General features: G+C 46.9%; 1 protein-coding gene across 1 annotated transcript in view; it reads right to left on the bottom strand.

The window, feature by feature from the left end:
• The window catches only part of NEFH (neurofilament heavy chain), a 40,551-nt gene continuing 28,333 nt past the window's right edge, over positions 1-12,218 (bottom strand). Inside the window, exons 7-9 of the mRNA XM_058158791.1 lie at positions 6,728-6,927; positions 4,364-4,488; positions 1-2,177 (exon numbers count right to left, since the gene is read on the bottom strand). Coding sequence (XP_058014774.1) covers positions 323-2,177; positions 4,364-4,488; positions 6,728-6,927 — 2,180 coding nt within the window. The 3' untranslated portion in view covers positions 1-322. The remainder of the gene's footprint in view (positions 2,178-4,363; positions 4,489-6,727; positions 6,928-12,218) is intronic.

A 12,218-nucleotide genomic window follows, 5' to 3' on the forward strand; every position in this document is an offset into this window, starting at 1 on the left:
TTCTGCATATTTCACATTCGGCTACGAAAGCTGTCAATAACATATTGGAACCGGCTTGGTGTTTTGGTTTTGTTGTCGTTTTTTGTTTTCCTCCCCCTCCCACCGAGTGATCTCAGATCGATCGTGGCTTAGCTGGGTTGGTTTCTTCCTCTCGGGATCTGACGTGTTGCAAACATGCACTCCCAGACTCCTCGGGCGTGGGGGTGGGGGGACCTCACCCCAAATTTAGCCTTGTGGAGAGAGGGAGAGAGACAGACAGTCCTGAGATCGGTGGTCTTCCAAGTCCTTAGGTGGCCCCTGAAGCACCTCCAAGATCTTCTGATCATTTCTTGGCCTTCTCTTCTTTTTCGGCTGGTTTACTGTCTTTGGGGTCCATCCCAGATGACTTCTCGGCTTTTTCCGTCTTGGTTGCCTTGGGACCCTCCGGCGTGGGCGACTCTTGGGGGCTCAAGGCCTTCTTGGAGTCTTCTTTGGGTTTCTCTGCTGCTTTGGGTTTCTCCTCCTCCTTCTTGGGCTCAGCTTTCACCTTCTTGGGTTCTTCTTTCTTCTCTTCGCCCTTGGCCTTCTCCGCTTCCTTCTTGGCCGGTGGGCTTGGGCTCTTGGCTTTGGCTTCCTCGGTTGGAGATTTTGGCACGGGCGCCTTGGTTCCTTTCTCCGCCTCTTTCCCAGATTCTGGTTTGGATGGTGGCTTGGTGGCCTCCTTCTCCTTCTCCTTGGGGTCCTCAGCCTTGGGAGCAGCAGGTGCCTTTTTCTCATCCAGGGTAGGTGACTTGGCCTTGGGGCTTTGTTTCTTCCCCCCTTGGTCTTCGGTCTTCTTCTCCTTCTCCTTGGCTTCTGGCTTTGGAGCATCCTTGGTTGGGATCTCCGGCTTGGCCTCCTCTTCTTTCTTGCTTGGTTTCTTCTCTGCCACGGGCTTGGCGGGCGCATCCGCTTCTTTCTCTGGCGCCTTCTCCTCCTTGGTCACCGGCTTAGCCGGTTCCTTTTGGGGTGCCGTGTCCTTTTCTGGAGATTTCGCCTTCTCCTTGACGGGCGTCTGGACCTTCTCTGGAGATTTGGCCTTTTCCTTGATGGGCGTCTTGGCCTTCTCTGGAGATTTAGCTTCTTCTTTGGGGGGAAGTTTGAGCTTTTCTGGAGGTTTGAGGTCTTCTTTGGTTGGGGAAGCGACCTTCTCTGGGACCTTCACCATTGGAGGTTTCTCTGCCTCCTTCGTTGGCGATTTCACCTTTTCTGGAGTCCGGCTTTCTTCCTTGGCAGGAGATCCGGGTTTTCCAGGAGATTTGAGGTCTTCTTTTGTTGGAGAAGCCACCTTCTCCGGGACCTTCACCGTTGGAGGTTTCTCTGCCTCCTTGGTTGGCGATTTCACCTTTTCTGGAGTCCGGCTTTCTTCCTTGGCAGGAGATCCAGGTTTTCCAGGAGATTTGAGGTCTTCTTTTGTCGGAGAAGCCACCTTGTCCGGGACCTTCACCGCTGGAGGTTTCTCTGCCTCCTTCGTTGGAGATTTCAACTTTTCTGGAGTCCGGCTTTCTTCCTTGGCAGGAGTTCCAGGTTTTCCAGGAGATTTGCTCTCTTCTTTGACAGGGGAAGTTGCCTCTTCTGCTGGTTTCACGCCTGGGACTTTCAACAATTCCTTGGTTGGTGACACAGCCTTGGCTGGAGGTTTACTGTCTTCTTTTGTTGGAGATGGGACTTTGGCTGGGGACTTGGCCTCATCTTTTGTGGGAGATTTAACCTTCTCAGGTGTTTTGGCCTCCTCTTCTTTCAAGGTGGGCTTCGTTTCTGGCAACGGGGTCTTCTCTGCAGATGGAGATTCTTTCCTTGGTCCAGCTTCTTCGCTTTCTTCTCCTTCTTTATCTTCTTCCTGGCTTTCCTCTTTCTCTTCTTTTTCCTCTTCTGCTTCCTCCTCTTCCTCCTCTTCCTCCTCCTCCTCCTTTTCGGCTTCCTCCTCCTCTTCTATCTCACTCGCTTCTTCCTCCGTCACTTTTTCGGTCACTTGCACTTCCTCCGTCTGCTCTTCGACGATCACCGTCTCCTTTTCCGATTTCTCCACCACTTTAATTTTCTCCTCGCTTTTGACTTTGATGTGAGTGGGGATGCTCGGGGCCTTGGGGGCGAGTTCGGGGAACGGGAAAATCCCCATCCCGCTGCCGAAGTGGCACTCCTCTCCTTCCAGCAGCTTCCTGTTTTCCAAAAGAAAGAGAGGGGGAAAAAAAATTAAAACTTTGCTCCAGGCATCGAATCAAAACTACGTGAAGTATTAGTAGCGCTTTATAAAACCCTTAGTAAGGCCCAGTGGCAAAATGTAAAATTTGTGGGCGTGGCTCGATGGGAGAGGGGTAATGTGACTGGGTGGGCGTGGCCAACTTTTTTTTTTTTTTACTTTTAAAAGCATTTTTTCTACAACCTCTTCGGCCGAAGAAATTTTAAAAGTAGGAAAAAAAAACACTGATGATCGCGCAGCTGAGCTGGGCATGGGGGAGGCAGGGATTTTTTTTACCGGTTCTCCGAACCACCTGCCGTCATCGCTACCGGATTGGGCGATCCGGTCCAAACCGGGATCATTTCACCCCGGTGAGGCCACACCTGGAATACCAGTTTTGGTCACCACCTTACCAAAAAAAAAAAAGAGGTTGAGACTTTGGAAAAAGTGCAAAGAAGAGCAACTAGGATGATCGAAGGGCCTGGAGACGAAAACCTATGAAAGAACGATTGCGGGATTTGGGTTTGGCCAGTCTAGGGAAAAGAAGGATTGTGGGGGACAGACGGACGGACACGATTGCAATATGCTAGTATTTGAGGGGCTGCCCCAAAGAAGAGGGGGGGGGTCAACTTATTTTCCAAAGCACCAGAAGGCAGGAGAAGCAGCAATGGATGGAAACTCACCAAGGAGAGAAATAACCTGGAACTAAGGAGAAATTTCCTAACGGTCAGGACAATTAACCAGTGGAACGGCTTGCCACCAGAAGTTGTGGACGCTCCAACGCTGGAGGTTTTTAAGAAAAGACTGGACAGCCACCTATCTGAAACGGTATAGGATCTCCCGCTGATAGTATCACAGGGCTGGAAGGGGACCTTGGAGGTCATCTAGTCCAGCCCCCTGCTCAAACAGTGAGACCCTTACCGAATTATAGAATAACAGAGTTGAAAGGGGACCTTGGAGGACATCTAGCCCGGCTCAAACAGGAGACCCTTACCGAATCATAGAATAAACACAATTGGAAGGGGACCTTGAAGGTCATCTAGTCCGAACCCCCTGCTCAAGCAGGAGACCTGATACCCATTCCAGACCAAGGGCTGTCCAGTCTGTATTTTAAAACTTCCCAGCCATGGAGTACCCACAATGCCGGGAGACAAACCGTTTCACTAATTTAATTTTTCTCACCGACCGGAAATTTCTCTTTCGTTCTAGCATGGCTCTCTCTTTTAACCAAGCTTCACCTGCGGCTCTAAAATAACCATCCGGTTGGCCAAGGGCTCCTAAAGATAAAAAGTATAGATTTCCCCTGTGTAGTCATGGGCTAAAAATATAATAAGAGCAGACTTTTAAAAGCAGGGTGGGAAGAAATATTAGGAGGAGGACACAAAAGGAGGCTTTTTAATGTTCTCCTAATTTGAATCTTTCTGCTGTGCTCCGCCGGCAGCCCGCGGAGCTGGCAGCAGAGTTCGACAGTGAGGAGGCTGGGGAGGAACATGGGCCAGTCCTGAAGTCAGGGGAAGGCTCGGACGAGAGCTCTGCGTCGGAGGCAGAAATGGGGCCAGGGCCATCTGGGAGTTATATGCTGACCCCGGAGCCTCCAGAGTCTGCCGTCAGCAAGGCAGAGGAATGGGGGGAGCCTGTTCCCAGTGTGTGCATGTGCAGAGCTACCAGAAGGCAAGAAAAGTCAGGACAAAAGGGGCGACTCAGGAGTAAGGCTTGGAGATGGTCACATGGTATCCTTTTGTAACCTTCTGAAGCCAGATTCATTTAACGTGTAACTAAATTGAAGTGATTGGCTCCTCCCATAAGACATAAAGGAGGAGCCAAGGCACATGAGCCTTTGCAGGAAGCAACTTTGTTCGTTCGGTTTAAATTCTGAAGCTCCGTTTTGACTGTGCTCCGTGCGGCCTTGCAAAGCTATTTCCCAATTAGGTCTTTGGCAGCGTTTCAAGGGAGATAAAGGTGAGTGTTTATCAGCCTTATTCCAAAGGACTGTGGCAGACTTCTGTCGGGCTCTTTACAAACTCTTTGTGACTCATCACGGGCTGCAAATGAACAGAATTCACAGCTGTTGAAATAAAAAGAGGGTTTTGGGGACTAAGCGTGTGCTTTTTACTGTCTCAGGAAGCCTAGATCCGAACACTTTCTGGGATCAGGGCCCCCATATACCTGTAGGCAGCTATCTCGATATCTAGCGCCATTTTGACATTCAACAGGTCTTGGTATTCTCTGAGCTGGGCAGCCATTTCCCACTTGGTATTCCTGAGCTCGTTGTCCAGCTGTCCAATCGTATCCTAGGGAAAAGACACAAATCTGCCGTGAACAACTTGTGCGCTAAAAAAAAGGAAGGACAACCCATAGAACACACGGGCAAGCCCTTGACTTAACCAAAATTTGTTGAGTGACCGTTCCAAGTCACAACGAGCATTTTTTAAAAAGTGGGTTGGAAACGAATAGAAATGGACTAAACGAATAAGGTGAAAATGGACTAGTGGTGGTATTCGGGCAAACCAGTAGCGGTGGCTGTGAGAGGCTCTGCCCACCCACTCGCCTGGATGTCATCATGTCCCGTTTTTGACACTGTGCACATGAGCAGAAGGCCCTGCGCCCACGTGGAGGTGGCGTGCTCACATTTGCGAACCAGTAGCGAAGTTAATACCGCCTCTGAAACGGACCAAATTATATCAGTAGAAAAGGAACCAAATGGAAACGAACCAAATTAAGAGGTAGACGGTTGCTCTTTCTACTTATTACTTGAAAGATCCTTCTTCTTGTTGTTTTTTTAAGAAAGCTGAATTTTGAATTGGCATCGGGGGGAAAAAGTGAATTGTCAGAAAGTCGCTTCTCATCCAAGAAGCTTCTTCAGCTCAGACCGGATCAGGGGCGAAATCCAGCCGGTTCTGGCGAACCGGTAGCGGAAATTTTGAGCAGTTCGGAGAACCGGCAAATACCCACCTCTGGCTGGCCCCAGAGTGGGGTGGGAATGGAGATTTTGCAATATCCTTCCCCCAGGAGTGGGGTGGGAATGGGGATTTTGCAGTATCCTTCCCCTGCCACGCCCACCAAGCTACACCACGCCCACCAAGCCATGCCCACAGAACCGATAGTAAAAAAAAATTGGATTTCACCACTGGACCGGGTGGTGAAGAATGGAAGGATTTATAGTCTCTGCAGACAGCTGGCCATTTGCATTTCTTTTAGAGAGCCGTTGAGGCCGCTTGGAGGTTCATCTATGTCCTCAGGGTCACCTGAATGGTGCAAATGGGGGTGGAGCCTTCTTGTAACTGTTGAAAGGACTGTGTTGTAGAGTGGAGATACATGATGTCATATCACACACACCCCTCCGTTGAGAGGGAACTGTTCAGTTTTGACATCGATGGCCTCTTTGACCTCTCTTTCAACCCAGCCGTCCTCTGGTAGCCTCAACGGCGCTCTAAAAGGATGCAAATGACCCGCACATTGAGTTCTGCCAAAGTCCTTGCGGTTGATGTATCTCAAACATCAGTTGCAATGTTTGCTGGTGTCCAGTTTCTTGTACCCTTCGTTGTAAGGAGCCCCGGCGAAGCAGGTGGCCGCCGAGCGGTCGCATTCGCAAATAAAAGCGAATGCTCATTTTGATCATCGTTGTCGTCTGGAGGGAAGAAGGAAATTGTGAACCTGGGTGAGGGGGGGACGGGACAGGGCGCACGAACCAAAATAAACACCGCCCTGTGGCGAGACACAGCCCTGTGTTTTTTTAATGCCCGTTGTGATGTTGTGCGCCTAGACGAAAAGAGATAAAAGCTTGCATTGTGCTCTCACAACAACGTCCCAAATTTGTTTTTTCAAGAGGCAGCTGGACTTTCTCATTTTTCTTTTGAAGAAGTTTCGGCAACGATTCTCTAAAAAGGACGCAAATGACCAGCTCTGTCTGCAAGGAGTATCAATCCTTCTATTTCCCCACCATCCGATCAGACCTGAAGAAGCTTCTTGGATGAGAAGTGAAACGTCTTCAACGAAAAACCAGAAAGTCCAGTTGCCTCCTTAAAAAAAACACCTTTGGGACACCCACGACCTGGACGACTGAGAATCTCCATTGACATTTCTACTCCTTGCAGACAAGCTGGTCATTTGCATCCTTTTTAGAGAGCTGTCAAGGCCACTTGGACTTTCTCGGGGTCACCTGAGTGGCGCCAAGTGGGGCCATCTTGGAACTGATGAAAGGACTGTTTTGTAGACTGGAGATAGATGATGTTGTATCCTTCCCTCACTGTTGAGAGAGAGGGCTGTTCAATTTGGACATCGGTGGCCTCTTTGACCCTGAAGACACCGACAAACCTCCAAGCGGCCTCAACGACTCTCTAAAAGGATGCAAATGACCAGCTGTCTGCAAGGAGTATAAATCCTTCCATTCCCTGCCATCCGGTCAGAACAGAAGATGCTTCTTGGATGAGAAGCGAAACGTTTTCAAAGAAAAAAATAAGAAAGTCCAGTTGCCTCCTGGAAAAAAAACAAAACAGCCCATTTGGTCAACCCATCTTTGCCGCGTCTTACCTGGTAAGACTGGACGTCCAAATGGTGGCGGTCTTCAATATCCAGCCTCTGCCTCTCCAAGGACTCCTTCATCCCGCGGAGGGTTTCCAGCTCCGTCGTTTTGGACTGCAGCTGCCGGCGATATTCCGACAGCTCGTCTTGGGCGTTGCGGATGGCATCCGTGTTCACCCGGGCAACTTCGGAGAGCTTGTCCAATCTCACTGCAGAACGGAGTCGGGGAAGAGAGGAGAGCCACTGAGAATTCTGGGGCATGTGGAGTTGACAAAGGTTACAGATACAGACTGGGAAGGGACCTGGTAGGTCATCTAGTCCAACCCCCCTCCGCCCCCCCCCCGGCCAAGCAGAGACCCTCCACCATTTCTGACAGATGGCAGTCCAGTCTCTCCTTGAAAGCTCCCAGTGATGAAGCTCCCACAACTTCCGAAGGCAAGTTCTGTTCTATTGGTTGATTGCTCTCACTGTCAGAAATTTCTCCTTATTTCCAGTTTGAATCTCTCCTTGATTAGTTTCCATCCATTATTCCTTGTCCGGCCTTCAGGTGCTTTGGAAAACAGCTTGACCCCCTTCCTCCTCTCTGTGGCAGCCCCTCAAATATTGGAAGATGCTATCCTGTCTCCCCTGGTCCTTCTCTTCACTAGATTAGCCAGGCCCAGTTCCTGCAACCATTCATCATATGTTTTACCCTCCAGTCCCCTAATCATCCTGGTTGCTTTTCTCTGCACTTTTTCTAGATCTTTTTTTCAAGATCTCTAGATCTTCTAAATCTTAATGTTCTAGATCACTTTTTCAAGATCTCAAATGGACAGTTAACACCAAAAACATCATTAAAAAAGGACAACAAAGAATGTTCTTTCTGCGCCAACTCAGTAAGCTCAAACTGCCCAAGGAGCTGCTGATCCAATTCTACAGAGAAATTATTGAGTGTCATTTGCACCTCTATAACTGTCTGGTTCGGTTCTGCAACCCAACAAGAAAAACACAGACTTCAGAGGATAATTAGAACTGCAGAAAAAATAATTGCTACCAACCTGCCTTCCATTGAGGACCTGTATACTGCACGAATCAAGAAGAGGGCCGTGAAAATATTTGCAGATCCCTCGCATCCTGGACATAAACTGTTTCAACCACTACCCTCAAAACGACGCTATAGAGCACTGCACACCAGAACAACTAGACACAAGAACAGTTTTTCCCCGAAGGCCATCACTCTGCTAAACAAATAATTCCCTCAACACTGTCAGACTATTTACTGAATCTGCACTACTATTAATCGTTTCATAGTTCCCATCACCAATCTCTTTCCACTTATGACTGTATGACTATAACTTGTTGCTGGCAATCCTTATGATTTATATTGATATATTGACCATCAATTGTGTTGTAAATGTTGTACCTTGATGAACGTATCTTTTCTTTTATGTACACTGAGAGCATATGCACCAAGACAAATTCCTTGTGTGTCCAATCACACTTGGCCGATAAAATTTCTATTCTATTCTATTCTATTCTATTCTATAGTCTCAACATCTTTTTTATAGTGTGAGTATTGAAGCTCCGCTTTACAACGTACAATGGTTGGGCGACAATCGAACGACAGAGTTGGAAGGGACCTTAGAGGTCTTTTAGTCTAACCCCGTGCTCAGGCAGGAAACCCAACCCCACTTCAGACCAGTGGCTGCCCAATCTCTTCTTAAAATCGTCCCATTTCTGAAGGCCAAGGAATCACCCATTCACAAAACAGTGTGGGAAAACCTAGGCTTGTTAAGAACGACTTCTCGTAATGTTAACAGAATAACGCATGATCAAAATTCAGGCGCTTGGCCATTGCTTCATATTTACGACCGCTGCTGGGTCCCAAGGTCACATGGTCCCCTTCTGAAGCCAGATTCACTTAACGTGTGACTAACTTCCCAATCGCAGCGATTCACTTTAACAATGTTAAGCAAGAAAAGTCATGAAAATGGGGGCAAAAGTCAGGTAATCAATGCTTCCCTTAGCAACCGATATTTTGGGCTCAATTGTGGTCATAAGTCGAGGAGTATCTGTACACGGATAACTAATGCACTTTTTTTTTTTTTAACAAATTGACTTTGAAAAATTTCTCTCTGCTAAAATTAGCAAACAGAGGGGTGGGAAGATCAGAAGCGGATAAAAAATAATAATAATAATAATAATAAGGCCGTAGCAATGGATCTGCCTTTATTGCTTCATTTCCAAAGGAGAAAAATCCTTAGACCTTCTTGGCCACTTTAAAACGGGTGCATTTCCAACTCCTAGAAAGATGATGGCTGGGGGATTCTGGGAATTGAAGTCCCCCACTCTTAAGGTTGCCAAGACTGGACGCCCCTGCCTTAGACTCCAATAAAGCAGATTAAATATTACGTTGTCTAGCAACTGAGCAATTTTCAGGAGCACAGCAGAGCCTGCTTAGCAATCTAAAATATATTCTTTTTTCCCCCTAAGTTATTAAGTACTATATTCCTCAATCTATATACAGATTTACATATCTCCTACTTCATGACATATCAAGTATACAATATATTACTTCCTAAACAACTATACACGTATTCAATAAACCTATATTACACTCAAAAGTTCAATACACATGGATATATACATTTCCAGACATTCGCTATCCCTTGTTTTTGGCATTCTTCCTCTTGTCTAACCAGTCATAAAATTTACTCCAGACTTCATAGTACTTTGATTTGCTTTTGTCTTTGAGTTCTAAGTGGAATCTGTTCATCTCTGCACAATTATAAATTTTACATATTACTTCTTCTTCTGAGGGCATTTCTTTACGCTTCCAATTTTGGGCAAATACTAATCTTGCCGCAGTTAGTTTTTTTTTATTATTTACATTTATATCCCGCCCTTCTCCGAAGACTCAGGGCGGCTTACAGTATGTAAGGCAATAGTCTCATTCTATTTGTATATTTACAAAGTCAACTTATTGCCCCCCCAACAATCTGGGTCCTCATTTTACCTACCTTATAAAGGATGGAAGGCTGAGTCAACCTTGGGCCGGGCTTGAACTTGCAGTAATTGCAGGCTGCTGTGTTCTAATAACAGGCTTCTTTACAGCCTGAGCTACCATGGCCCCTTGGAAGTTAGTATATATAGTGTTAAATAGGTTATATTTTTGTCGTATTTGCCATCTATCATCTGTTGCGACCCAGGCCTAAGTAGGTAGTAGTAATTCAAAAACTAAAAGACTTTATTAGAACAGCTGAGAAATTAACTCAGCTGAGAAATTAACTAAGGGCTGGGAAGTGGCTCAACAAGCTAATGTAGCCTGTTATTAACACACAGCTGCCTGCAATTACTGCAGGCTCGAGTCCCACCACGCCCAAGGTTGACTCAGCCTTCCATCCTTTATAAGGTAGGTAAAATGAGGACCCAGATTGTTGGGGGGGGCAATAAGTTGACTTTGTATATAAATATACAAATAGAATGAGACTATTGCCTTACACAATGTAAGCCGCCCTGAGTCTTCGGAGAAGGGCGGGATATAAATTCAAATTTAAAAAAACAAAAACTCATTCTCAGCGTCGTCCAAACTAAATCAAAGCAAATTCTTCGTAACACAACTCTTCAGTCTTATCACCAACTTTGGTCTAATTAGGCAAACTGCCAAAGGCTTTTCTTGGCAAAAGTTAAAAAGCAGAAGACGCCGACAAGAAATAAATGTAGCAAGAGAAGGAGCAAGTCTATCAACGTAGTTTTCTGACAAAGAGCTCAAACGCCGTTGCTGGTCTTTTAAGCCTTATGGGAGGGGCCAATCATCTCTTGGCCTTACTCCCGAGTCGTCCTCTTTGCTTGAGCTGCTCTTGCCTTCTGGCAGCTCTTCTCGTGCGTGCATTAGGAACAGGCTCCTCCTGTTCCTCTGCCTCACTACTGTCAGCCTCTGGAGGCTCCAAGTCCACACCTCACTCCCCGATGGCCCTGGTCCCACCTCTGCCTCGGACGCAGAATCCTCATCCGGGCCTTTCCCAGCCTCCAGGACTGGCCCATGCTCTTCTTCAGCCTCATCACTTTCTGACGCCGTTGCCAGCTCCGCAGGCTGCTGGCGGTACACAACACTTGTCCAGTAAGAAAAATTCTAGCTTAACTTCTATTTTGACCATTTGCCTCTCTTTTAGCCAGCTCCTTATTTGCTGCCAAAATCTAAAATATATTTTTATGACGACACAGAGAAGGGGGGGGGGCAAGGTGGTTTAAATTGTTGTGTTATTTTGCGGGGCTTAATTTAGTTCCCGGAAGCTTGCGTTCCTGGCAGGGATTTTTCAGTTTAAATCAACTGCGGTGGAATTGTGTTCGCGTAGCTAAATCTCCCAAGCTAGATTCTGCCGGCGAGAAGCCAATTTTCAGTCTGACTCAGCAAACGCAGAGCCTTCACGAGGAAGAAGCGTTTCAATCTAGAAGGGAGCCATGACGTAGCAAGATTTTCCCAGCATGATAGACTAGGCTGGGTGTTTGTGGGGTTCAACAGCCGTCTTTACATACCGTATTCCACTGCAGTTGGTTAAAACTGAGAAGTCCCTGCAGGAACTCAAGCTAACAGGAACTAAATTAATTTATTTCCTAGTTCTACGTGGCTGAAAGATGCTGTTAAAACACCAGGTCGGCAGAAGATACGTAACTGCGAACTGCAACAAAAATGCTGCTTTTTAAAATTCAACCCTGTATTTTTTTGTTGTTGTTGTCAGTTGCGAAGTCGTGTCCGACCTATCGCGACCCCATGGACAACATTCCTCCAGGCCTTCCTGTCCTCTACCGTCCTCTGGAGTCCATTTAAACTCATGCCTACTGCTTCAGTGACTCCATCCAGCCACCTCGTTCTCTGTCGTCCCCTTCTTCTTTTGCCCTCAATCTTTCCCAGCATTAGGCTCTTCTCCAGTGAGTCCTTCTTTCTCATTAGGTGGCCAAAGTATTTGAGTTTCCTCTTCAGGATCTGGCCTTCTAAAGAGCAGTCAGAGCTGATCTCCTCTAGGACTGATTGTTTGTTCGCCTTGCAGTCCAAGGGAGTCCAGCACCAGAGTTCAAAGGCCTCCATTCTTCGGCGCTCAGCCTTCCTTGTGGTCCAACTTTCACAGCCATACATTGCAACTGGGAAAACCATAGCTTTGACTATATGCACTTTTGTTGGCAGGATGATGTTTCTGCTTTTTAGTACACTGTCTAGATTTGCCATAGCTTTCCTCCCCAGGAGCAAGCATCTTTTAATTTCTTGGCTGCAGTCCCCATCTGTCGTGATCTTGGAGCCCAGGAATTGGCGTCTGCTCTTTATCTTTCTTGTCTGTCTAAGTGAGTTTGCAAAACCCAGATGATAGGCGGTGCTACAAAAACCAGTTTGCATAAAGAGTTTGCAGATCATTCCAGATGCTATAAATTTGTATTTATAACAGCCGAGGGAGACATCTAGACAAGGCTGGCTGGTTTTTTTGAAACAGAAGTTTGACGGAAGATTACAAGAAAAAAAAAAACCAGA

Source organism: Ahaetulla prasina, chromosome 15, assembly GCF_028640845.1.
Source record: "Ahaetulla prasina isolate Xishuangbanna chromosome 15, ASM2864084v1, whole genome shotgun sequence".
NCBI lineage: Eukaryota > Metazoa > Chordata > Lepidosauria > Squamata > Colubridae > Ahaetulla > Ahaetulla prasina.